The sequence below is a fragment of the Artemia sp. Qi Xiang Cuo genome, chromosome 8 (assembly GCF_049724085.1).
Source record: "Artemia sp. Qi Xiang Cuo chromosome 8, ASM4972408v1, whole genome shotgun sequence".
NCBI lineage: Eukaryota > Metazoa > Arthropoda > Branchiopoda > Anostraca > Artemiidae > Artemia > Artemia sp. Qi Xiang Cuo.
This window is the reverse complement of record NC_142801.1, coordinates 6,981,648-7,008,786: the sequence shown is the minus strand read 5'-3', so window position 1 is coordinate 7,008,786 and position 27,139 is coordinate 6,981,648. Positions and strand designations below refer to the sequence as shown.

Sequence of the window (27,139 nt, the reverse complement as noted above, 5' to 3'; positions counted from 1 at the left end):
GCTCAAAAAATTTCTTGCAGAGTGCAAAGTACCTCTCAAAAACCTGATTGGTATTGGTACTGATGGGGCAAATAACATGTGTGGCGCAAATCACTCTATTTACATTGCTGAAAGAAGATGGGTTACCTCACCTTCAACTTGTCAAATGTTTTTGCCACTCTCTGCACTTGTGCGCCTCTGAGGCGGTGGAAGAGTTGCCGAGCAACCTAGAATTTATGCTCTCGGAAACGTACAAGTGGTTTAGCGTAAGCCTGTTGCGAAGGGAAGCGTACGGCCAGATATATAGGCTGATAAATCATGGAAATTAGCCCCTTAAAATTGTGGCCCCTTCAAGTTCACGCTGGTTGTCGCGATAAACCGCAGTGTGTAGAGTTGATGAGCAATACCTCGAACTGACAACACATTTCTGCATCGCCAAGGAAAAAGAGCGGTGCTATACTGCAAGAACTTTACACGAAATGTACAGTGATAAGCGCAACCGTCTATACATTGTCTTTCTGAAACCGCTATTGGCCGACTTTCAGAGGGTGAACATACTATTTCAACATTTGAATGCAGACCAATTTCGTCTGTTTCAAGAGCTGAAAGATTTGGTCATGTGCATCCTACGCAGGATCCTTCGACCGTCTGCAGTGTCCCTTAACGTCAACCTTGAGTTTCTAATTTACTACCTTCCTGTCGACCAGGTAGACTTTGGGCATTTGTTTCTTTCTCAACTCAGCGAAGCTGATCTTCCAAGCGAGAAGAAAGAGGAAATAAAGCTTCGCTGTCACGGCTTTCTCAAGACGGCTGCAAGGTCAGTTCTGAAACGTTTACCTCTTGCCATTGATTCCCTTCTGAAATTGAGAATTTTCTCTCCGACAATATGTTTATTTCAGACTAGACCCAGATTCGCCGACCTACCTCTTAGTGTGATTCCAGTGACAGACTTTGGAGACATGGAAAACCAGTGGAGACGCCTGCTCGAGGTTGACTGGAATGAACATTGTGGCGGAGAACTTCCAAAAGACTCCTCTGAGTTCTGGGTCCACGTGCTTCAGTTTCGCGACCCTATTGGAGAGCCAGTCTTTCAGGATTTGGCAAAGTGGGCATTGTCGTTGCTGAGTTTGCCTATCAGCAACGCAGTCGTTGAGAGAGCGTTTTCTATGATGAACTGTGTAAAGTCAAAGCTTCGGAATAAAATGCTTTTACCAATGCTAAGCGCAATTTTGATTTTTCGACTGTGGATGTCTGTCAGTGGCCACTGTTGTTCGTCATTCGTACCATCGGCCAAAATGACTTCGTTCAACAGTTCCATATATTCGAAAAATGGAGCTGAAAATGCGTCTGACAGTGGATGATGTGGCAGAGCTGCTGCGCCTGACGCTGACAGGGAAGAAGATTAACTCAGTGACATCTTAGAGGCATTTGGTTAATCTTAAAGGGCTATGAAAGACAGGTATTCTTAATCACCGAAAATTCCACCCTGGAGCATTTTTTTTTTCCAATCTACCACTTTTTTTTAGTTTTCCCGTCATAAAGCGCCTTAAAAGGTACGCCCTCACTCAATGACTGGCAGCCAGAGTTCGGACAGCTATCTTGCGATAAAGGTCAATATAATTATGATAAGTTGTAAACTTCTGAAATCGATGAGTGAGTTGGCTCTCGCAGCACAGCAACAAAATTCAATTCTTAGTTTGTCTTACGTAAAAGTATCGAAATTCATAACGCGTGTCATTCCCAATCTGGCCCACGATACTTCCCTTCCATGTTTAAAGTGGTGGAATGTTCGGACTTTGTTAAAATGTGGCTCATCAAACAGGAACCTGGAGATCCGTCCTAGCAAGAACAAATAAAGACTAAGAACCTTCGTCTCCCTATCTCGATACTACAACCATGCGGAGTCGAATAAAATACGGCTGATACCTGGCGAATTTAAGCGGAGGTGGAGCTGGTGCGGAACATAACAATTCGTTACCTCAATAACTAGCTCTTCGCAGTACAGCCCCGGAGAAGAAAAATTGAGTGAGAACAAGTGAAAGTGTTTAATTACACTTATCATTCACGCCTGGAGGCCTACTACGGTCTTTTCCCCGCAAATGCGGGGCGGCGATGAGGGAAAGTAGACGGCCGTCAACTCAGTGCTCAGCCAGTTCTCAAATTGGCTCCACCTTCGCTCAGATTTTACGGGTTATCCAATAGTCAGTTCTTGGACCAAAGACAGAGATTCTACTCAGTCGTATGTGTTCTTGGTCCCAGGGACGTAGTGTGGTTCGTGATAGCCAATTATGACCCTGGAAAGAACTTGTGATAAAGACAAAAGTACGATTGTGTTCCTTGTGTACCTTTCGTAGCCCTTTAAGGGCGTTTTAGCATCGCATTTAGCATTGCGAAAAGGAATTATTCCAAAGCTTTGACTTTACACAAAGTGATTTCCATAATTTTATGAATCTATATATGATAATATCCAATGATCTGATTTTTGTTTGTGTATCTATGTGATAATAAACCAATGAAATAATGATCTTTTTTGTTTTTGTCTGCGGTCTAAGGTCGTTATTAAGTAATGCACCATTTATCCAACCAATACATAAGGGCTGGGACACAATTTTAAGAATTTGTTCTGGCAATAACTCTATTGCGCCAAAAAGAACCTCTGACTGAATCAAAATGTTTAAATTAAAACGCATTGGGTCGCAGAGTATCATTATAGTAATCGGAGGATCGACTCAGTGAAATTATGGGATACAGAAATTGCGGTGCACACACGGACAGTGCTCGAACTAACACAGGAGAAATCGAGCCGGTGGGCGTCCTCGTCAATAGTTTTCCCCGAACTGTTGGACAGGAAAGTAAGCACGTTCAAGCATTTTCTGAACATAGCGCGCGGGAATTTCTGTTAAGTCTCTAGAGTTCCACATGGGGTAGCGGTTTATCGCAATTCTACTAAATGCAGCCTCAAAATAATCTCTACACTGGAACTGAACTTCCGCAAACCAGGGAACGAATTGAAAGGTCGATAATGCCAGTAGGATCAAAGGACCTGAATAGTGGTGAGTCAAGGAGGCACACCTGTGCCTCTATAAAGAGGCGACCCACCACAATGTTAAGCGATTTCAGGTCCTAGAGGTTGCAGAGAGACGGCGGTAATCGCATTTTGTAGCCCAAGCTCAAACTAAGAAACTTGTAAAATTTCATCCTCTTCCGACTTTATCTTGATAAGTAATAAACTGTACAAAAACGTGCAGAAATTATTTGAAAAAAACTACGTTTTCTAAAGAGTTAATCGAACTTAAAACGAACAGAAATTATTCAGTATATGAAAGGGCTGTGCCCTCCTCAACGCCTCGCTCTTTACGCTAAAGTTTGACTTTCTCACAACTCTTTTTTTTAAACAATAAAAACTTTAGCGTAAAGAGCGAGGCTTGAGGAGGGCACAGCCCCTTTCATATACGGAATAATTTATGTTCGTTTTAGGTTTTAATGTCGCTCCTTACTTTCAGTTTAAAGAAATTTTTTTTATATTTAAAGGCTGCGAAAGCGGGGGTTTGGGGGGCGGCAGCCCCCCAACTTTGCCTCGTAATCCCTGCACGTTTTAAGGTTCGACCTTGTAACTCAGCCTCTTTAACTCTTTAGAAAACGTAGTTTTTTTCAATATTTCTATAAAACGGCCGTCAAAACTTGGACACCATTAAAAGTAAAGTTAAATTTTGGGCAAAAAATTGTCTGGCTTATTTTTGGCGTGTTTTTCAAAGGCTGCGGCTTATTTTTTTGTTCACGATCTGGCCACACTGACTGGAACATTGATTTTTTTTTTTTTTCGGGTAAAAGGACTGAGTGAACAGAAATAATTAACAGCAGCCAGCTGAACTGAAAGCAACAATTTCAAAATTTGCGGACATGGGGAACAAAAGAAAGAATCAGTCTTTGAATTTAGACAAGCAAAGTCAGCCGCAAGCAGTGATAAATAATCAGCCTATAAAAGAAAGGTCTACTAAACCCAGTCCAATCAAGTCTAAGAAAAAGAAAGATTATCTTAGTGTCAAGATTTTGACTGGTAATGAAGTTCAGGGCATCCCTAACAAAGCTGCTTTGCATCGTTTGAATTTTCTGTACCAACTGCAGGTAATCTAATTTAAAATAAATGCTTTTGTTTTTTCTTCATCCATGTTTCTTAATAGTTTTTTTATGATAAATCTTCATTTGATTTTAAGCTAGGCCTATCTGAAACCAAGCAATCAGATTTGAAAAATGATAACATTAGGCTATATCAACAGATTTCAAATGTATATTTACAAATGTTTCAGAAATGGTGCTTTCCATGGGTCTACAAGAAATGGTAAATTTGCAGTTTTCAACATAATTTGGTACTCTTGCATTATGCGGGCCATTTGGGTTAACTGCTACAGAGTAGGCAATGATAAAACCTGTTTTTGATATGTTAACTGCAATAAATTAGACAGTGATAATGTGGTTTTCATTGCACTATACAATATTAAACTGTGTTTTTTGGGGGATGAGGGGGGGGAGAAGGTACCTAAATTAGGTTATGTATTTAATATATGCTATGCTTTACCCCCCCCCCCCCTAATGTTCAAATATATAGCCCAAATTTGTTTCTAAACTTAATTACCTTAATTCGCACTTCAGAGCAAATTAAGGTCCATACTGGATCTGTTGTGCTCCGGGTCAATGATGTCAAAAATTTGTCACTGTGTTAGGGCCCAGTGACATGCCATAGGAGAGGTCTGCTGGAGAGATGCAATTTAAGCCCACTTGGTAGCAGTGGCCACAAGGTAGGTATGGCCCATAAAGACCATTCTCAGTGATATAGAGCTGACACCACTGCACAACAGCAACTTTGGATTGAGTATACGAGATGGTTGGGTATGACAAGCAGCATCAGCCTCCTAGCAAGACACTCATTATGATAAAGTTGGCATCAGGCAGTAGTTGAGTGGGACAGACAGTCCCACTCATATTTCCATGGCATGTTATTCCATTCCTTGTCAAGTCTGGACTTGAAGGACACAGCCTTAGGTGCAGTTGCCGTTTCAGCTTGAAGGCTATTCCAATTGTTGACAACATGCTCGGAGAAGAAGTGTTGCTGCGTTTGTGTTTTGACAAAACGTTTTGACAGCTTATGTGAGTGTCCTCTTGTATGGTGCTGACTTGAATGTTTGGTAAACTATTATATATTCATCCTATTTTATTTCATTAGCATTAACCAAACTTGACTTTTTAGAAAGGCCTGCATAATGCAAGAGTACCAATAATTTAGCTAGGATGAAAAGTGAATGCATCACTTGATGCCTCTTTTCAATTCTTTCATATGCCTAATTCAATAACCACTTCTGAGGGAAATTGTATTTTGAGCACATAAAGCCAATAATATAACCTGGACTTATATTGGTAAATTTGCAGTGGGCCACATAATTTAGCTAAGATGAAAGGAAAAACATCATTTGATGTCTTTATTTATGCTGTTTTATAATTCAAGAATTGCTTCTGGGGCTAGTTGCATTTTGAGCCCTTAAAGGGGCCCCAAAGGTCTTTCATTTTTGTAACCACATAAAGGAGTTATTAATGCTATTTAAGCTATTGAAAAGTGGTTAAAAATGTATCACTAATTAATGAATAAGTTGTTCAAGAACAATATATTCCAAAATACTTATTTATAACAATTCAAACCTCATTTATTAGGCAACTCAAATACAGGTATAAAATGTTTTAATATAATAATAATATATATTGAAAACCCGTCGTATACAATAAATGTACAATGACAGAGTATACAAAAATACGAAAAGAGGGAACAAAATGATAATAATAACAACAAAAGCAACAACTTCTTAAATAGTATAAAAAATAGTACGAAAAGTGGAAACTGAAAGATAGCATACTCAAAGATTACAACAGAAACAACAACTTCTTCAAAAATAGCAACAAAGAAAGCAACTTTTGAAAGGAGAAAAAAAAAAAAAAAAAAATAAAAAGGGAAACAAAAGGGAAAATTAAACAAGCAAACTTGCCCACTCGTGCTTTAGAATTGCTGGTTTTGTTTTTTGCCGGCTAATAAGTGTCTGAACAGCTAGATTTGGGTCCGCTAGGTTATAGCGCCGAATCAGAAAACTATTTTTTGTCCAAGGTTGCAATTTTAGTAGGTACTTTGGAAAATGGAAAAATATAGAGCAGATTTTAGACTTTTCACGGTTTGCCAATAAATTCCAGAAAGGGGTCACATATAATATATGTGGCAGAGCGGTAGCGTTGTAAATACTTGCCAGTAGTGGACAGTTAAATCTCAGAGTGGATTTAACAATCAAAGCATAGGAGCTGGATATTCGCCGTTCAAGATGTGAGATCAGGAGAGAACGGGTATGCTGTAATGAGGAACCTATTGGAAGCCCCAGATATACTATTTTATCAACTGGTTTTACTGAGCAATCACCTAGTGTGATATTAGTAGGAGGGTCATTCTTGCAATTATAAAGCAAAACTTCCGACTTTTGGGAGTTAAATCTCAGACCGACTTTCTCGTAGTTGGACTGCAGACATGAGAATATTTCTGAAAGGCGGTTAAGCGTCCGGCTGAGATTCAGCGCATCATCGGCATAGCACACTCGGGAGATGTCAATGGAACTGAGAATCCACGATGAAGGACAGCTGTCTTGAGGTTCAATAATGTAGTTGGTTTTCCTACCATTTCAATAATGAACCATTTCATCATTTCAATAATCAATAATGAAATGGTTTTCCTACCATTTCATGTTTTTTTAATGCTGGTGACAAAAATAGTGCTGAATTTTGCAATTCAAAACCTTGCCATCAACAATTCAAGGTATATTCTAATTTATATTTACATCATTTGATGCTTTTTTATTCTCTTTCATTATTTATATAGAATATCTATGGGTTCCCTTTAAGGGCTCAAGGTGCAACTAGCCCCAGAATCAATTCTGGAATTATGAAAGAGCATAAAATAGGCATCAAATAATGTTTTCACTTTCATCATAGCTAAATTATGTGGCCCACTGCAAATTTACCCTTACATCTATTATCATGAACTGCTGGCCTCACTTACTTTTGAAGCTTGGTAGACTGAATCAGTCAAAATAGGGCTTTCATTTTTATTGGAAAAGTAGCTGTTTGAAGGCTAATCCAGTTGTTGTTAATAGAACATGGTTTAGTTTTGTTTGTTGTTCTTGTTCTTCTTTTTGAAACTAGTCCCAATACCCCTATACAAATTATGCCTTAAATATAGTCTGTTTAGAATTGTATTTTCTTTTTATAGTGCTTAAGTTTTAGCCTTACATTTACATAATAGGCTAGTATTGGCTCTGGTGTATATTCATTTCTTATGTATATGCTTTTTGGCTTTTCAGCTCAAAGTACTAAATCATTCAAAGTATATTCTTCATTTTTATTGGAAAATTAGCTGTTCAATAGGCTACTTTTGTTGTAGTTAATTATATTTTGTCTAAGAGTGTTAACAGTGTTGTGTTAAGGGGGCTTTCACAACAAGGAGTGTCTTAGTAGTGAAAGAAAGCCAGCTGTAAAAGAAAAATTGAAAGCAAGAGTAGCTTATAAGTCAGGCTAGTGGAAATTATTCAGGTTGGTTATGATAACAAGAGGAAAAACAAGTTGTATAAAAACTGAGCATATTTCCATTGTTATAACCAATTTTTGTGCAATTTAAAATAAAATTAAGAAAAAAAAGTCAAACTAGAAGTATTCTTTATATTCATGAGTGTAACAATTTGAATTTAGTACCAAAAACCACTAGACAAAAACTTTCCACTTGCACCTTGGATTTGCTTTTCAAGTCTGGCCAATTGTTGTTTTCTTGCAAACACTGTTTTGGCAGCCTTCCATCTTGTGAAAACAGACATTTAGTTGTTATTAAGATTATTTTTTTTTAAATACATATATTGGCGCTTTACTGAAAACTAAATGTGTCTTGAACAGTCTTGGGAAGTATAAACAAAATCAAACTGAATATTTGATATATAACGATATTAATTATCAAAAGATCCATCAGTTCAAGATTTAATTTCGCTGTAATTTTATTTTCATTTTCAATGCTGTAAGAACTGGAAAAGAAAATATTGTAATATAATTTGTTTTCAGTGAAGCACTAATGATGCAGTAGGCTTTAGGTTTTCATAGTTAAGGAAGGAGGCAGTATCTAAACTCTTGTTTGCAGTGAAACTATATTTGTCTTAAACAATTTTAAAAAGAACTAATAAATTAAACTGAATATTTGATGTATAATGATATTAATTTCTGAAAAGCTCATCACTTCAAAATTTTACTGTAATTTTAATGAATATTTTAATATTAAGTACAAAAGAAAATATTTATAATATAATTTGTTTTCAGTAAAGCGCCAATGATGCAGTAGGTTTTAGACTTCTACAGTGAGAGAAGGAGGCAATGCCCAAACTCTTGTTTGTAGTGATTTTTGTTTGTTTCAAGCTTGATTTGCATATTCCATTTTAGTTTCACCTATTTTAGAATGTATATATTCATTTATATTAGGATCTGTTGTATGTTTGCTTGCATGGATTGTTTATTTAATTTCTGTTCATTTTAGGTTTCATTTATACTTGAATAGCAAAATATTTTTTTTTGTTTTAACCTTGATTTGCATGTTCAATTCATGTATTAATTGCTTTAAGATTTGTGTATTCATTTATATTATTGCTTGTTGTATGTTTTTTGCTATGATTGTTTATTTAATTTCTGTTTGTTTTGGGTTTCATTTATTCCTTAATAATAATTTCTGGTTGTGTTGAGTTTGAATTTTAACAGGTATTTGTATCTGCTGATCTTAAGTTTAAAATGGCCTTTACTTTTCTTTGAAAAACTTCTTTCTCGGAAAGTTTTTTTTTATTGATTTTTGTTCGTATTTGTTTGCAATAATTGATTGCTTCTATAAGAGCCATATATGCCCCCAGGGCATAACTTAATACACCCATCCCTGGGCCCTAGGGGTTTTGTTGACCCTGAAGTTTTAATATATGATGTTTGAACTACTTTTAACAAAATGGTCATCTCAAAAATTTTATTGGATGGGTTTTGGGAAAAAAAAGCTTGGAGGGGGGAGGGGCTAGTTGCCCTCCAATCTCTTTTGACTCTGAGAAAGTGAACTAGAACTTTTAATTTCCAATCAAATGAGCCCTCTAAGAAGTTTATATGCACATCCCTTCTATAAGAACCATATTTGCCCCTGGGGCATAACTTACAATGCCTGCCAACAGGCCCTGGAGGGTTTTGTTGACACTGGATTCTTTGTTATCTGACCTTTGAACCATTTTTGACAAAATAGCTATCTCAAAATCTTTATCTGATGCATTTTGGGAAAAGAGGGCTTGGGGAAGGAGACTAACTGCCCTCTGATCACTTTTGAGTCTTAAAAAGTGAACTAGAACTTTCAGTTTTCAATCAAATGAGCCCTCTCTGAAGTTTGTACAAGCATCCCTTCTATAAGAACCATATATGCACCCAGAGCTTAGCTAATAGTGCCTGACCCTGGGCCCTGAGGGGTTTGTTGATGCTGGAGTTTTGTTATCTGATGTTTGAACTATATTTAAAAAATGGCTGTCTCTAAACTTTTATTGGATTGGTTTAGGGAAAAAAGGGCGTGGGAGGGGGCGGCTAGTTGCCCTGGGATCTCTTTTGATTCTTAAAAAGTGAACTAGAACTTTCAATTTCCAATCAAATGGGACCCTCTCTGAAGTTTATATGAGCATCCTTTCCATAAGAATCATTTTAACCCCCAGGGTATAACTCACAATGACTGCCCCTGGGCCCTGGGGGTTGTGCTGACATCAGAGTTTTTGTTATCTGACCTTTCAACCATTTTTAACAAAATAGCTATATCAAAATTTTTATCTGATGCATTTGGGGAAAAAGAGCCTGGGGGGCTAGTTGCACTCCAATTTCTTTTGAGTCTTAAGAAGTGAACAATAGCTTTCACTTGCCAAACAAATTAGCCCTCTCTGAAGTATATATGAGCATCCCTTCCGTAAGAACAACATATGCCCCAGGGCATAACTTACAACGCCTGCTTTGGGCCCTGGGGAGTTGTGTTGACACCAGGGTTTTTGTAATCTAATCTTTTAACTATTTTTAAAAAAATGGCTATCTGAAAATTTTTATCTGATGCATTTGGGGAAATAAGGTCTTGAGGGGGGGGGGTTCCCCTGTCTAACAAAATGGTCATCTTAAAACTTTAATCTGGCGGGTTTGGGGGGGGAAGACGTGGAGGGGGAGGGGCTAGTTGCCCTCTAATCTCTTTTGACTCTTAAAAAGGGAACTAGAATATTCACTCTCCAAACAAATGCAGTTCTCTGAAGTTTATATGACCATCCCTTCCATAAGAACCATATATACCCCCAGGACATAACTTACAACGCCTTCCCCTGGGCCCTGGGGTATTTTGTCAACACAGAAAATTTTGTTATCTGACCCTTGAACTATTTTTTAACAAAACGGCTATCTCAAAATTTTCATCTGATGCATTTTGGGGGAGAAGGGTGTTGGGGGGGGGGGGGCTAGCTGCCCTCCAATCACTTTTGACTCTTAAAAACCTAACTACAACTTTTAATTTCCAATAAAATGAGCCCTCTCTGATGCTCATATGAGCAGCCCTTCCATAAGAACCATAATGCCTCCAGGCAATAACTTGCAACGCCTGTCCCTGGGCCCAGGGGGCTGTGTTGACACCAGAGACTTTGTTATCTGACTTGAACAATTTTTTTAAACATAATGTCTATCTTAAAATTTATGTCTGATGCATCTGGGGTAAAAAGAACGGGGGGAGACTAGCTGCCCTACAATCGCTTTTGACTTGTACAAAGTGAACTAGAACTTATAATTTTCCAATCAAGTGAGCCCTGTCTGAAGTTTATACGAATATCCCTTCCATAAGAACCTTATGTGCCCCCAGGGTATAGCTTACAACGCCTGCCCCTGGGCCCTGGGGAGTTTTGCTGACACAGGAAATTTTGTTATCTGACCTTTGAACTATTTTTAACAAAATGGCTATCTCAAAGTTTTTATTTGATGTATTTAGGAAAGAAGGGCGTGGGGGAGGGAAAGTTACCCTCCAATCTCATTTGAATCTAAAGAGTGAACTAGAACTTTTAATTTCCAATCAAATGAACTCTCTCTGAAGTTTATACAAGCATCCCTTCTATAAGAACCATATATGTCCCCAAGGCATAACTTACAATGCCTGCGCCCTGGCCCTGGGGGGCTTTGTTGACACTGGAGTTTTTGCTATCTGAACTTTGAACTATTTTTAACAAAATGTCTATCTAAAAAATTTTATCTGATGCATGTTAGGTAAAAAGGTATAGTGGGGGGAGGGGGGTTAGTTGCTCTCTGACCACTTTTGACTCTGAAAAAGAGAACAAAAACTTTCAATCTCTAATCAAATGAGCCTTCTCCAAAGTTTATACAAGCATCCCTTCCATAGGAACCTTATATACACCCAGAGTATAACTTACAACACCGTCCCCCAAGCCCTGGGGCGTTGTGTCAACCCCGGAGTTTTTGTTATCTGACCTTTGAACTATTTTTAACAAAATGGCTACCTCAAAATTCTTATCTGATGCATTTGAGGGAAAAAGGGCCTGGGAGGGGGGAAGGGGCTAGTTGCCCTCCGATCTCTTTTGACTCTGAAAAAATGAACTAAAACCTTTAATTTCTAATGAAATGAGCCCTCTCTGAAGCTCATACAAGCATCCCTTCTACAAAAACAATATATGCACCCAGGGCATAACTTACAACGCCTGCCCCGGGCCCTGAGGGGTTGTGTCGACCCCGGAGTTTTTGTTATATGATCTTTGAACTATATTTAACAGAATGGCTGTCTCAAAATTTTTATCAGATGTATTTGGGGGAAAAAGGGTGCTGGGGGCTAGTTGCCCTCCAATCACTTTTGACTCTTAAAAAGGGCACTGGAACCCTTGATTTCCAATTGAATGAGTCCATTTAAAGTTTGTATGATGAACTGTTCCATAAGAACCATCTATGCCCCCAAGGCTTAACTTACAACTCCTGTCCCCAGGCCCTGGGTGGCTTTGTTGGCACTGGAGTTTTTGTTATCTCACCTTTTTTTCTTCCAGGAGTATAATTTTATTTACACATAATTTACAAAAAACAAATGCCAAGGAACCTTTTGGTTTGTTAGGCCAACTTCCAACACATAATTTAATATAAATAAACAAAAACAAAATAATATCCCCCGCCAATGGGCTAACAAAACAACACAACCAAAAATCCATTATGATGCTACTAATAAACAAAAATTAAAAAAAAAAAATCGAACAAATTGATAATATTATTACAAAAATCCTTCAATTTTCCCCGGAAACTACTTTGGTCATGCTCAAGCACAACCCCAATTGGTAAATAACTCCAGCAGCTTGGCAAAACATGCCGAGCAGAGAACTGTGACCAGGTTGTTTCACACTGTGACCACCAAAATGCTTTTCCATTTCTTGTATTATATTTGTGAAGGTCCACACCAGTTATAAACATGCCATTAAAACATTCTGAGGTAAGGTTATTAATAATATCAAACATTAACATAGATCGATAAAAAAGGAATATACCTGCTAGAGGAAGAATATTCAGTTTCAAATCCACATTTCTCACTGAATCTCTTGGTCCATAATTTGCTAAAATCCTAATGGCAGAATTTTGCAAAGTTCTAAGGCGTTTCAAATGGGATTGAAAAGTTGAAGACCATACGGAACAACAATATAAAAGGTAATAATGACCAAGTGAAAAATACAAAAGTCTAAGTACAATTTTCGGAAAAATGTGCTTAATTTCCAAATAAATCCAACATTACGGGTAACTTTAGATGTTATACAATTTGTATGGTCTGAAAATATAATCATCTCATCTAAAATAATGCCTAAATACTTAGTCGAGTGTACTCTATTACTAAATGAGTTCCCACACCTCAACTTATCTACCCAAGCATAATACATTTTAGAATGAGCAAACAACACAAAATTACACTTCTTAAAATTTATTTTCAGCTTATTCAACCTAGTCCACTTTTCAATCAAACTTAGGCTATATCATGTTTGACCGCATGGATCAACTCTTCTTCTGTTCTCTCGCATACCGTTAAATTAGTATCATCAGCAAATAAAACTAACACTTTCACAAGGATCACATTTAGGTCCCCACTATTTACCGAATCAACAATATTAGATAAAACTCCAAAAAGATCATTAATATACACAGCAAATTACAGTGGACCAAGGGGAGATCCCTGTGGGACTCCAGACTCTACATCATATTCACATGAAGCTTGATTTCCATCATCCAAATGTAATTTCCTATCACTTAGGTAAGGCTTCAACATATTCAGAGCTCTTCCTCTTATACCGGCATTATCTAATGTACACAATAGAATTTCATGGTCCACGGAATCGAACGCTTTTAAAATATCTAAAAGTACAGTTATGACTTTAAGATGTTTATCAAGGCCATCATTAACCAATGTTGTAAGAAACTGAACTGTATGCTCTGTAGAATGTCTCTTTCTAAAACCAAATTGGTTCTTAAAGAAAAATCCTTTCTTCTCTAGAAATGTCTCAATCCTTAGGCATAATATCTTCTCCATTATTCTAGCTATAATCGGAAGCAGTGATATTGGTCTATAGTTGCTAGGATCTTCTCGGTCACCTGACTTAAAAATTGGCACTATTTTTGCACTTTTAAACGGCTGAGGGAAGATTCCATCTTTAAAACAGCCATTAATAAGTTTGACAAGTTGATCCTTAATAACTGGAAAAATTTCTTTCAGGACATGGAGGGATAAAAAATCTGATCCAGCAGAATTATTCTTTATTCCAGAAATCACTGTTAACACTTCACTTTCATTCGTCTTTTGCAGCCACATACTTGTTTCACTAGCTGGCCCAATATACTGGTGAAACGACCCTTCGTTTTTATGTATACTTACTGACTGTCTAATTCCATTACCTGCGGGAAAAAAATGATTGGCCAGTTTTTCATTAAAATCTGCCTGGTATTGTTCACTTCCACATGGCTCTTTATCAAATCCTCCAATTATAGACCGAATAACTTTCCAAGTCTTCGAAGTGCTATCTCTACACGACTCAAACATTGCCGAATAATAATCCTTTTTTGCTTTTCTTAACAATGTTATTATAATTCTTATATATATTTCGGTAACTTTACTATAATAACTATAGTAACTATATAGTACTATAGTAACTATAATTTACTATAGTAACTACAGTAACTTTACTAACCTCCTAGTAAAATTACTAGGAGGTTAGTAGTAAAATTACTAGGAGTTAGTAAAATTACTAACCTCCTAGTAGCAATGCATGCCTCCTCTTGATGCTAGCCAAAAGATATCCATGGGGATATCCATGGCTTTTTTGCACTTCTTTTATTATTTTTTTCTTTATAGTTATCTTAATACACACTTCATTGATCAAATTTGTAACTTTTTCATACCACGTTGCAAACCTGTCACCATAATTCGCGCATTCACTTAAACAACTCCAAACATACTCCTCAAGTCGTTCTTTCATTCCATTAATTCTCGATTTATCAAAATAATAATATTGTCTATTTCTATTTTCAGGATCATTATGCATGTCTTTTTCAATATCTATTCACATCATAATTGAACAGTGATTGGACACATCCTTTGGGATTACAAGGGGGCTATCATATTGAACACTCGAAAAAATATTATCTATCAAAGTTTCAGACGTCTCAGTGATACGAGTACACACATCAATAACTGGGTGAAGATTAAAACTAAACATAAGATTACAAAAATTATTACGAACCACATTTTCCCGATTCTTCATATCAATATAAAATCACCCATCACAAAACAATAGGACAAAGATGGTAGTTGCATCAGCTGTGACTCCATATAATCCATAAATTGTTGTAACGAACTTGAAGGAGTTTTATATACAATTACTAGATAACATAAATCTTTATTGATTTCAACCTGCAAAACTTTACTCTCAAATACCATTTCAAGAGATACTGATAAATCTTCTCTTACCTTAAAAGTAAGGCTTGACTTTACATATGCTGCAAGCCCATCATGTTGATGTATCAGTAGCAAATCATTATGATCATTAAGCTAAGTCTTAGTCAACCCAACAATATTTATATCACTCACATTATCACACAACTCAGAAATATACCTAAAACTACTATTTAACCCTCGACAATTCAAATGCATCAGCATACGTTTCCCAGAGTTATTGAGTGAAAATATATCAGTGGGGAAAGCGTACCTTGCTAGTAGTCCCAGTCTCATACTCCACATATCATCACCATCCTGGAGCACCCTATCAACCTCTTCAATTTACCCTATTATTTTCTAGTAGTGCCAACTTTTCATTAATCCCTGACATTTATCTTACCATAATAACCATATACTACGAAGCCCGTCAACAAACTTTCACTATATGAACTATCAAAAACTCGAACACTAATATAAATAAAACTAAGAAACACTCCTGAATCACTTTTCCATGTTTTATCCTTTTCATCAGTATCATCATTCTTTTTTAGCACCTAACCTAGCTAATTATAACACAACGACAAAACGAAATAATAACGAAAATAAACACTTATTATTTCCATCTCGTAAATTAAAACTAAGAAAGAAAAAAAAAACTTATAACCGCATATGATAACCACTACAATAAATAAATAACAAAAATAATAATAAATAACAAAAGAACCAACTTCATTTTTCATAACACAATTCAATTTTTTTCCAAGCATCCCTTGATGCACTCCACTCGTGCATACTTTCATAATGCATAGGCTATTCTGGCATTTAAACATTTTTACTGTTTATCACTATATTTCTTAGAAAATTGTCTGGGATCTGTTCCATCGTATACTTATCCAGAGAAGCATTTGCATGACGTCGAATACACAAAAGAGGTGGTACCGACTTTGTAACCCAAAAGTCCAATTCGCGAATTTGGCAATCATTAATTTTTTTTCTAAGTACCAGTAATTTCCGACGAGTCTCTCTAACCAAAAGGGGCATATCATCCGTCAAATAGATATCTGAAAAGTTCATGACAACTTTTCTAATTAGTTTTTTAGCGTTCTTCAACAAAGCCACTATACTATGCATCTCAATCTTGAAAACTTTTTTTTCCTTTCCATATTCCAAAACCGAGAAAGCGCAGTTCTGTTCATATCACAACCTGTCTTTAACAACTTTCTCAAAAAAATTTTTGGCTGATTCCAAATTGCTCGCCAAAACATTCCATAAAATCACGTTCTTGCGAGTTTCTTTACTTTCTACTCGCTGGAGATTATGCTTAGCTGCAGACAACTCTGTTGTTAACCTCAAATTCTCATTAGCCAAAACCGAAATTTGCACCTTCAGTTTGATTCCTCATCTTCTATGGCAGAAATTCAACTTTAATTCAGCTAATTCCTTATTTGAATCCGTCGCAGATTTTTCACTTCCAGTAATCAGTTTTCCACTGTTTTCGTACTATCAGTTAGACCTTGTAGAGCAGTTGAGTTGTCCTTTACTGTTGCTAAAATAATAGCTATGTTGTCAGCTAACGATTTGATTGACAATTCTTCAACCGATGTTCCTGAAAAACATTTGAAATGTTTGAACTGTCAAGTTCTTGTTGCTTCTTTCGTTTTTTTGTCATCTCCAATGAAACCTTGCAAACAAATTTTAAGTATACCAAAGAATTTGATCACCTTGAAAGCTCCTTATTTTACCCACGTGGAGCAAAACGTGCAATTTACTTAATCGGCCGTTAATTGAGCCACGGTAAACAGCTTAAATCTCAAACATTCAGCTCCTAATTTGCCAATTCTCCTCTCCAGATAAACGATTATCCTGCTGTTATTATCCGCAAATTTTTTTTTCATCAACACTTGAAATAACGCAATTGCTAGGTTAGGATGCAATCGAAACTACCTGTCCGAATGCATTCAGGTAAATTTAATTTCGTAACACTGAAATAACTATCTGAATAGTTCAAACTATAATCATTTTTAAATGGGTTTGACTCTTCACTCTTTGAACTCTGACAGTGAAAGGTTCACTCTTTGAACCTTTGAACTGTTATTAACAAAATATCTATCTCAAAATTGTTATCTGATGCATTTGAGGAAAAAAGGCGTAGTGAGGGGAGGGGGCTAGCTGCCCTCCAATCACTTTTGACTCTTAAAAAGTGAACTAGAACTTGCAATTTCCAATCAAATGAGCCCTCTCTGAAGTTTATTCGAGCATCCCTTCCATAGGAACCTTATATGCCACCAGGGTAAAACTTACAACGTCTGCCCCCAGGCCCTGGGGCGATGTGTCGACCGCGGAGTTTCTGTTACTGACCTTTGAACTATTTTTAACAAAATTACTACCTCAAAATTTTGATCTGATACATTTAGGGAAAAAAGTGCGTGGGAGGGGGGGGGGGTGGCAACTTTTACCACAGCAACCAATAGTTAGAACCCGAGTTCTAAAATTGGTCTCAATCAGGAACTCTTACTGCTATCTAATTTCACAAAGTGCAAAGATTTTCAAACAGAGGTTTTTATTCTTCAAATTTCAGGAAAGGTCTACCATTTCATACAAAAATATTCATTCGAAACAAAACTAGGTCATTTCTTGGCTCTCCGCCGAAACAGGTAATTAGCCTTTTTGAAGTCACACTTACGAAGTACAATCTGAGAAAATAAATATCACGATGTGAAAATAACAAACAGAAAAGAAAAATGATTAACCATCGCATCCCTTCCCCCTTAAGCACGGTTTCATGAGTTCTTCCTTTGAGGCTACTTCTCCATCAAACCTGTGAAACCTTCTTGTCTGATGTGCCACTCTATGATTAGGTGCTCTGGTAGTTCTATATTCTCCGCGACAACGATTCGTTCTGGATCCTACAACGAAAAATTTATATACAGCATTTACAAAACGAGGAGGGGTCGCCCATTCCTGATATTTTGACAGAGCGTCAACATTAGCGTTCGCAACCCCTGGACGGCTACTTATAGTGAAATCATATGCTTGTAGGGCGAGAATCTACCGAGCTAATTTCTCGTTCTGATTCGACATCAAATGAAGCCACCGTAACCGATCATGGTCAGTTCCGACGAAAACATGCTGACCCGCCAGGAAGTCGTGGAACTTGGATATTGCCCATTTTATTGCTAGCGCCTCCTTCTCGATCGTGGAGTATCGACTCTCAGCGGGTTTTAGTTTCCTGCTGATGAAGCCAATAGGATGTTCTTCCCGTCAGCCCGCTGCGTCAAGACTGTCCCCAGTCCTTTGCCGCTCGCGTCCGTTTGTAGTATGAAGGGCTCGTTATAGTTTGGATTTCTCAAAACCGGAGCTGAACACAACGCCTCCTTCAGAGACTCAAATGCCAGTTCTGCATTGGGAGTCCACTCGACTACCTCAGGGGCCTTTTTTGTCGTCATCTGGCGGAGTGGTTCGGCCAAAGCTACAAAACTCTGAATAAAGCGGCCACAGTATCCAACTAGCCCCATAAAGGCTTGAACGTCTTTTTTCGAGATGGGTCTTGGATAATTGACGATCCCCTGGACCTTGCTCGTTCTTGGCTTAACTACTCCACCTCCTACTGTATGTCCCAAGAACTCCACTATCCCCGAACCTACACTTCCTTGGATATACTGTCAACCCTGCTGACTGCAATCTCTGTAGAATTATTTGATATGTTGCAGGTGCTCCTCGAAAGTGTCACTGAAGATCACAATATCGTCGATGTAGCAGTGACAGAATTTCAGATCTCTGAGAACGCGATCCATGAGCTTTTGGAATAGTTCATTTGCTCCTTGAATCCCGAATGACGTTACATGAAAGTCATATAGACCATTTGGCGTCACAAATGCTGTCTTGTGTATGCTATTAGGATGCATTTTTATCTGCCAATATCCTCAGGTTAAGTCTTGCTTGCTGATAAATTTAGCCGTTCCCATTCCCTCAAGGATCTCATCCGTGCGAGGTAATGGGTGACAATTCTGCCTTGAAATTTTGTTTAGCTCCCGATAGTCGGCACAAAACCGCACCGTCCCATCTGTCTTTGGTAACACCACTATCGTTGATGCATAATCGCTCTCCGGCGGCCTAATGATTCCTTCTTGCAGCATCTTAGCCACTTCGGTTTCTACCAGGTGTCGTTTTGCTGCTGGAACTTGATTGGGTTTTTTCTGCACCAGTGGGTTACTGCCTGAATCGATCTCATGCATCACGAGATCGGTTTTCCCAGGTCTGTCCGAGAAGGTCGTTCTGTATTTCCTCAAGATTTTAGCCAATTTCCTTCTCTGACCATGACTAAATATTCCATTTATGGATGTCTGGAGGGCTTCCTCGAAGTCTCCGTCATTTCCTGTACCCTTGTAGTCTGTCATCTCTTCCAGGCTTTTGTCCGCATAGCTATCTGCTTGAGTAAATAAGATTTCATTCGGATTTGCCCTGTGGTACTTTCTAAGAAGGTTTACTTGGAGAAGTTTTGAAAGTTAACTATTTCCACACGGTAAGAGGACCAGCACTTCCTCTCCCGCTTCAAACTCTCTGGGTTTCCGGTTGTAATCATACCAGGTCTTCTGTCGTTCCTGACTTGCAAATAAGTTTTGATGTGCAGTCTCAGTCCATTCAGATGTGCAGTCTCAGTCCACTAGTCCAGACTATTTTTTAAAAATAGTCAAAAAATTTTAAAAATAAATTTATTTAATAAGGAAGATATACATCATTTTGCAAACAAACACACCTTTACTATTTGTCTTCCATGATGCAAAAAATAACTCAGAATCGTTAAAATTCTAAATTGCTCTGAGATCAAACCTAAAAAAAAGATGCACAAAATATGTATACTTGCCTCTATCCTTGAAAAAAATAAACCTACAAAGTTTATCAAATTGTTAGACCACTGAAGATGGTTTCTTATTTCTTATTTTATGTGTCTTATCTATCAAAACATCTTGTGTCTTATCTATACAATGTAAAAACATATAGATATATACCTGTATATATATGGATCTTTATATATGAATTTTTGTATAGACATACATTCTTTAGAATGTATGTCTTTAGCCTTAGGCTACAGTTTTCGAACCTCTCTATGATTGGACTTCTTTGGAGCTGCCTAAGTTTATTTTTCATTTGTTCGAAAATGAGGGGGATATTCTAGATAAGATACTTTTTTCTATGTTGGAAAGCAGCTGAGCTATGTAAGTAAAACTTCCAGGAATAGATAAAAAGCCTAAATCAGGGCCTTGAAAGTCTTTTGAAAGTATATAACTCCACACCTTCCCCCTCCAAACAGCACTGACTTTTTGATGACCTTGATGAATCTCTGTGTTATGAAAATAAAATTTTCAGAAATGAGCTGCAGCTCAAATGAGGCACTCATTGTGAAAGTATTTTGGCCTCAAACCTTTGCTAAATCCTTATTTAACAGTTTTAAGATGTAAATGTTTTTTATATTTCGAAAAAGATGTATAGCTTAAAATCCTACTGAGATCATTGAAACTGTATTTTCAAAACATAGAGACACAGAAAAAGAAACTGAAACTCAAAATTAATATGAAACTTTTTATGCCAAAGTTTATAAAAGCATAGACATATCTTCTACGCAATTTTCCAAGCCCTGGAAACAAGGAAAAAACAGAGATAGGTGTTTAAAAACACCTTCCTCGGTATATTTCAGACCCTGGATTCATTCTTGAACCTTTCATTTTCCTAACTCAACTGCTTTCCAAGATAGCAAAGAGTCTTTTGTCCAGAATTGTTTTGAAATGAGATAAGTAAATATAAGGTGACTGATGAAACATTGTATACAAAACTTGAGATTTTTTTTTATTGTTAGTTTTATCTCACCACTGCTCTTATTTCTTTTTTTTAGGATCATATAGCCTTGGATTCACAGGTGTTGAATCTTGCTTATGGGAAACAGTTAACAGGAGTCAAAAACAAGTCACAGACACGGTTGTTAGTAGTTTACTCTCTTTTTTTTACTTTTTTTAGTCTATTTTAAATGTATTTTGGCCATGACCTTATTTCACCTCAAAGTTCAACAGAAGCTTGGAAATTGACTATCTAATTGAGAATATACATGCATGTGGGACCATGGGTAGTAATGGCCTCGTTCAGGGGTATTTCAAGCTTAGGGTTGACTTTTTATAGCCCAAAGATCCAATACACAAGGATCATAGACTAATCAGTTGCTTGATAAGAATTTATTTTCTTAACAAGGGCGCCAATCAAAAATTGATGTTATTTTAACCATTTCAGGACCTGAGCTCAGTAAAAAAAAAGGCAAAATATTTTGAATTTTGGAAAGAGTACTGTATTGAAAAGAGCCTAAAATGATCATAATAGAAAGTTTAAAAAGCTCTTGCCAAAACAGAACTTCAAAGTAAGAATACGATTATAGCATAAACTGTTGCTTGATAAGCGTTTATTTTGTAAACAAGGGGCGCCAATCAAAAATTGATGTTATTTTAACCATTTCAGGACCTGAGCTCAGTAAAAAAAAAGTCAAAATATTTTGAATATTTCGGACTGTATTGGAAAGAGCCTAAAATGATCATAATAGAAACTTTAGAAAAGTTCCTGTCAAAACAGAACTTCAAAGTAAAAAGAAAATCATAGTATAAAATGTTGCTTGATCAGAATTTATTATGTAAATAAGGTGTGCCAATCAAAAATTGATGTTATTTTAACCATTTTAGGACCTGAGCTCAGTAAAAAAAAAAGGCAAAATATTTTGAATATTTCGGACTATATTGGAAAGAGCCTAAAATGATCATAATAGAAAGTTTTAAAAAATTCCTGTCTAAACAGAACTTCAAAGTAAAACGAAGATCATAGTATAAACTGTTGCTTGATCAGAATTTATTATGTAAATAAGGTGTGCCAATCAAAAATTGATGTTATTTTAACCATTTTAGGACCTGAGCTCAGTAAAAAAAAAGGCAAAATATTTTGAATATTTCGGACTATATTGGAAAGAGCCTAAAATGATCATAATAGAAAGTTTTAAAAAATTCCTGTCTAAACAGAACTTCAAAGTAAAAAGAAAATCATAGTATAAACTGTTGCTTGATCAGAATTTATTATGTAAATAAGGTGTGTCAATCAAAAATTGATATTATTTTAACCATTTTAGGACCTGAGCTCAGTAAAAAAAAAGGCAAAATATTTTGAATATTTCGGACTATATTGGAAAGAGCCTAAAATGATCATAATAGAAAGTTTTAAAAAATTCCTGTCTAAACAGAAATTCAAAGTAAAAAGAAGATCATAGTAAACTGATGCTTGATAAGAATTTATTTTGTAAACAAGGGGCGCCAATCAAAAATTGATGTTATTTTAACCATGTTAGAACTTGAGCTCAGCAAAAAAAAAAGTCAAAATATTTTGAATATTTCGGACTGTATTGGAAAGAGCCTAAAAGGATCATAATAGAAAGTTTAAAAAAGTTCCTGTCAAAACAGAACTTCAAAGTAAAAAGAAAATCATAATATAAACTGTTGCTTGATCAGAATTTATTATGTAAATAAGGGGCGCCAATCAAAAATTGATGTTATTTTAACCATTTTAGGACCTGAGCTCAGAAAAAAAAAAGGCAAAATATTTTGAATATTTCGGACTATATTGGAAAGAGCCTAAAATGATCATAATAGAAAGTTTTAAAAAATTCCTGTCTAAACAGAACTTCAAAGTAAAACGAAGATCATAGTAAACTCATGCTTGATAAGAATTTATTTTGTAAACAAGGGGCGCCAATCAAAAATTGATGTTATTTTAACCATTTTAGGACCTGAGCTCAGTAAAAAAAAAAGGCAAAATATTTTGAATATTTCGGACTATATTGGAAAGAGCCTAAAATGATCATAATAGAAAGTTTAAAAAAATTCCTGTCTAAACTGAACCTCAAAGTAAAACGAAGATCATAGTATAAACTATTGCTTGATCAGAATTTATTATGTAAATAAGGTGTGCCAATCAAAAATTGATGTTATTTTAACCATTTTAGGACCTGAGCTCAGTAAAAAAAAAAGGCAAAATATTTTGAATATTTCGGACTATATTGGAAAGAGCCTAAAATGATCATAATAGAAAGTTTTAAAAAATTCCTGTCTAAACAGAACTTCAAAGTAAAAAGAAAATCATAGTATAAACTGTTGCTTGATCAGAATTTATTATGTAAATAAGGTGTGCCAATCAAAAATTGATGTTATTTTAACCATTTTAGGACCTGAGCTCAGTAAAAAAAAAAGGCAAAATATTTTGAATATTTCGGACTATATTGGAAAGAGCCTAAAATGATCATAATAGAAAGTTTTAAAAAATTCCTGTCTAAACAGAACTTCAAAGTAAAACGAAGATCATAGTAAACTCCTGCTTGATAAGAATTTATTTTGTAAACAAGGGGCGCCAATCAAAAATTGATGTTATTTTAACCATTTTAGAACTTGAGCTCATTAAAAAAAAAAAAGACGAAATATTTTGAATATTTCGGACTGTATTGGAAAGAGCCTAAAATGATCATAATAGAAAGTTTTAAAAAATTCCTGTCTAAACTGAACTTCAAAGTAAAAAGAAGATCATAGTAAACAAAAAAATTCCTGTCTAAACAGAACTTCAAAGTAAAAAGAAGATCATAGTAAACTGCTGCTTGATAAGAATTTATTTTGTAAACAAGGGGCGCCAATCAAAAATTGATGTTATTTTAACCATGTTAGAACTTGATCTCAGCAAAAAAAAAGTCAAAATATTTTGAATATTTCGGACTGTATTGGAAAGAGCATAAAATGATCATAATAGAAACTTTAAAAAAGTTCCTGTCAAAACAGAACTTCAAAGTAAAAAGAAAATCATAGTATAAAATGTTGCTTTAACAGAATTTATTATGTAAATAAGGGGTGCCAATCAAAAATTGATGTTATTTTAACAATTTTAGGACCTGAGCTCAGTAAAAAAAAAAAAGGCAAAATATTTTTAATATTTCGGACTATATTGGAAAGAGCCTAAAATGATCATAATAGAAAGTTTTAAAAAATTCCTGTCTAAACAGAACTTCAAAGTAAAACGAAGATCATAGTAAACTCCTGCTTGATAAGAATTTATTTTGTAAACAAGGGGCGCCAATCAAAAATTGATGTTATTTTAACCATTTTAGAACTTGAGCTCAGTAAAAAAAAAAAGACAAAATATTTTGAATATTTCGGACTGTATTGGAAAGAGCCTAAAATGATCATAATAGAAAGTTTAAAAAAATTCCTGTCTAAACAGAACTTCAAAGTAAAAAGAAGATCATAGTAAACTGCTGCTTGATAAGAATTTATTTTGTAAATAAGGGGCGCCAATCAAAAATTGATGTTATTTTAACCATTTTACTATTCTCATGAAAATTGTACCACCAAAGAAAATGAAGAAAATTGTACCACCTTTACTCAACGCAGTATAAGAAATTCAAGAACAGATAGTGAACTTTTTAAGTCAATGGACTGGTAACTTGCTTTGACCCGGAAGGGATTATTTTGTTTAGTATAAAAGCAGTTTGTTTTAAGTTTGATATATTTGTAACTCTAATGATGATGATGACCGACTGTGTCATCGAAATATTTAGAGTCTTTGTTTTTTTTATTTTTTTTTTTTATATTTTAGTTTCACTGTCTAATAAAAGGACCTATCCCTATTTGTAATTCTTATTGATTTAACCATTTTAGAACTTGAGCTCAGTAAAAAAAAAAGACAAAATATTTTGAATATTTCGGACTGTATTGGAAAGAGCCTAGAATGATCATAATAGAAAGTTTTAAAAAATTCCTGTCTAAACAGAAATTCAAAGTAAAAAGAAGATCATAGTAAACTGCTGCTTGATAAGAATTTATTTTGTAAACAAGGGGCGCCAATCAAAAATTGATGTTATTTTAACCATTTTAGAACTTGAGCTCAGTAAAAAAAAAGACATAACATTTTGAATATTTCGGACTGTATTGGAAAGAGCCTAAAATGATCATAATAGAAAGTTTTAAAAAATTCCTGTCTAAACAGAAATTCAAAGTAAAAAGAAGATCATAGTAAACTGCTGCTTGATAAAAATTTATTTTGTAAACAAGGGGCGCCAATCAAAAATTGATGTTATTTTAACCATTTTAGAACTTGAGCTCAGTAAAAAAAAAGACAAAATATTTTGAATATTTCGGACTGTATTGGAAAGAGCCTAAAATGATCATAATAGAAAGTTTAAAAAAGTTCCTGTCAAAACAGAACTTCAAAGTAAAAAGAAAATCATAGTATAAAATGTTGCTTGATCAGAATTTATTATGTAAATAAGGGGCGCCAATCAAAAATTGATGTTATTTTAACCATTTTAGGACCTGAGCTCAGTAAAAAAAAAGTCCAAATATTTTGAATATTTCGGACTGTATTGGAAAGAGCCTAAAATGATCATAATAGAAACTTTAGAAAAGTTCCTGTCAAAACAGAACTTCAAAGTAAAAAGAAAATCATAGTATAAAATGTTGCTTGATCAGAATTTATTTTGTAAATAATGGGCGCCAATCAAAAATTGATGTTATTTTAACCATTTTATGACCTGAGCTCAGTAAAAAAAAAAAAGGCAAAATATTTTGAATATTTCGGACTATATTGGAAAGAGCCTAAAATGATCATAATAGAAAGTTTTAAAAAATTCCTGTCTAAACAGAACTTCAAAGTAAAAAGAAGATCATAGTAAACTGCTGCTTGGTAAGAATTTATTTTGTAAATAAGGGGCGCCAATCAAAAATTGATGTTATTTTAACCATTTTAGAACTTGAGCTCAGTAAAAAAAAAGACAAAATATTTTGAATATTTCGGACTGTATTGGAAAGAGCCTAAAATGATCATAATAGAAAGTTTTAAAAAATTCCTGTCTAAACAGAACTTCAAAGTAAAAAGAAGATCATTGTAAACTGCTGCTTGATAAGAATTAATTTTGTAAACAAGGGGTGCCAATCAAAAATTGATGTTATTTTAACCATTTTAGAACTTGAGCTCAGTAAAAAAAAAGACAAAATATTTTGAATATTTCGAACTGTATTGGAAAGAGCCTAAAATGATCATAATAGAAAGTTTAAAAAAGTTCCTGTCAAAACAGAACTTCAAAGTAAAAAGAAAATCATAGTATAAACTGTTGCTTGATAAGAATTTATTATGTAAATAAGGGGCGCCAATCAAAAATTGATGTTATTTTAACCATTTTAGGACCTGAGCTCAGTAAAAAAAAAGTCAAAATATTTTGAATATTTCGGACTGTATTGGAAAGAGCCTAAAATTATCATAATAGAAAGTTTCGAAAAGTTCCTGTCAAAACAGAACTTCAAAGTAAAAAGAAAATCATAGTATAAACTGTTGCTTGAACAGAATTTATTATGTAAATAAGGGGCGCCAATCAAAAATTGATGTTATTTTAACCATTTTATGACCTGAGCTCAGTAAAAAAAAAAAAGGCAAAATATTTTGAATATTTCGGACTATATTGGAAAGAGCCTAAAATGATCATAATAGAAAGTTTTAAAAAATTCCTGTCTAAACAGAACTTCAAAGTAAAAAGAAGATCATAGTAAACTGCTGCTTGATAAGAATTTATTTTGTAAACAAGGGGCGCCAATCAAAAATTGATGTCATTTTAACCATTTTAGAACTTGAGCTCAGTAAAAAAAAAGTCAAAATATTTTGAATATTTCGGACTATATTGGAAAGAGCCTAAAATGATCATAATAGAAAGTTTTAAAAAATTCCTGTCTAAACAGAACTTCAAAGTAAAAAGAAGATCATAGTAAACTGCTGCTTGATAAGAATTTATTTTGTAAACAAGGGGCGCCAATAAAAAATTGATGTTATTTTAACCATTTTAGAACTTGAGCTCAGTAAAAAAAAAGTCAAAATATTTTGAATATTTTGGACTATATTGGAAAGAGCCTAAAATGATCATAATAGAAAGTTTAAAAAAATTTCTGTCTAAACAGAACTTCAAAGTAAAAAGAAGATCATAGTAAACTGCTGCTTGATAAGAATTTATTTTGTAAACAAGGGGCGCCAATCAAAAATTGATGTTATTTTAAC

General features: G+C 35.2%; 2 protein-coding genes across 2 annotated transcripts in view; both read left to right on the top strand.

Annotated features, from left to right (window-relative positions):
* The first annotated feature begins 378 nt into the window (after nucleotides 1-378).
* Nucleotides 379-1,340, top strand: LOC148949104 (uncharacterized). The gene has a single exon (XM_089092626.1). The coding sequence runs from the start codon at nucleotides 459-461 to the stop codon at nucleotides 1,338-1,340; it is 882 nt and encodes a 293-aa protein (XP_088948752.1). The 5' UTR covers nucleotides 379-458.
* Nucleotides 1,341-3,855: 2,515 nt separating this feature from the next.
* The window catches only part of Rpp21 (ribonuclease P protein subunit Rpp21), a 32,318-nt gene continuing 9,034 nt past the window's right edge, over nucleotides 3,856-27,139 (top strand). The window contains exons 1-2 of the mRNA XM_089093175.1: nucleotides 3,856-4,104; nucleotides 20,925-21,010. Coding sequence (XP_088949301.1) covers nucleotides 3,880-4,104; nucleotides 20,925-21,010 — 311 coding nt within the window. The 5' untranslated portion in view covers nucleotides 3,856-3,879. The remainder of the gene's footprint in view (nucleotides 4,105-20,924; nucleotides 21,011-27,139) is intronic.

Excerpts from the sequence above, each read along its gene's own strand:
- LOC148949104 (XM_089092626.1), top strand. The coding sequence starts at position 459 with ATGTACAGTGATAAGCGCAACCGTCTATACATTGTCTTTCTGAAACCG.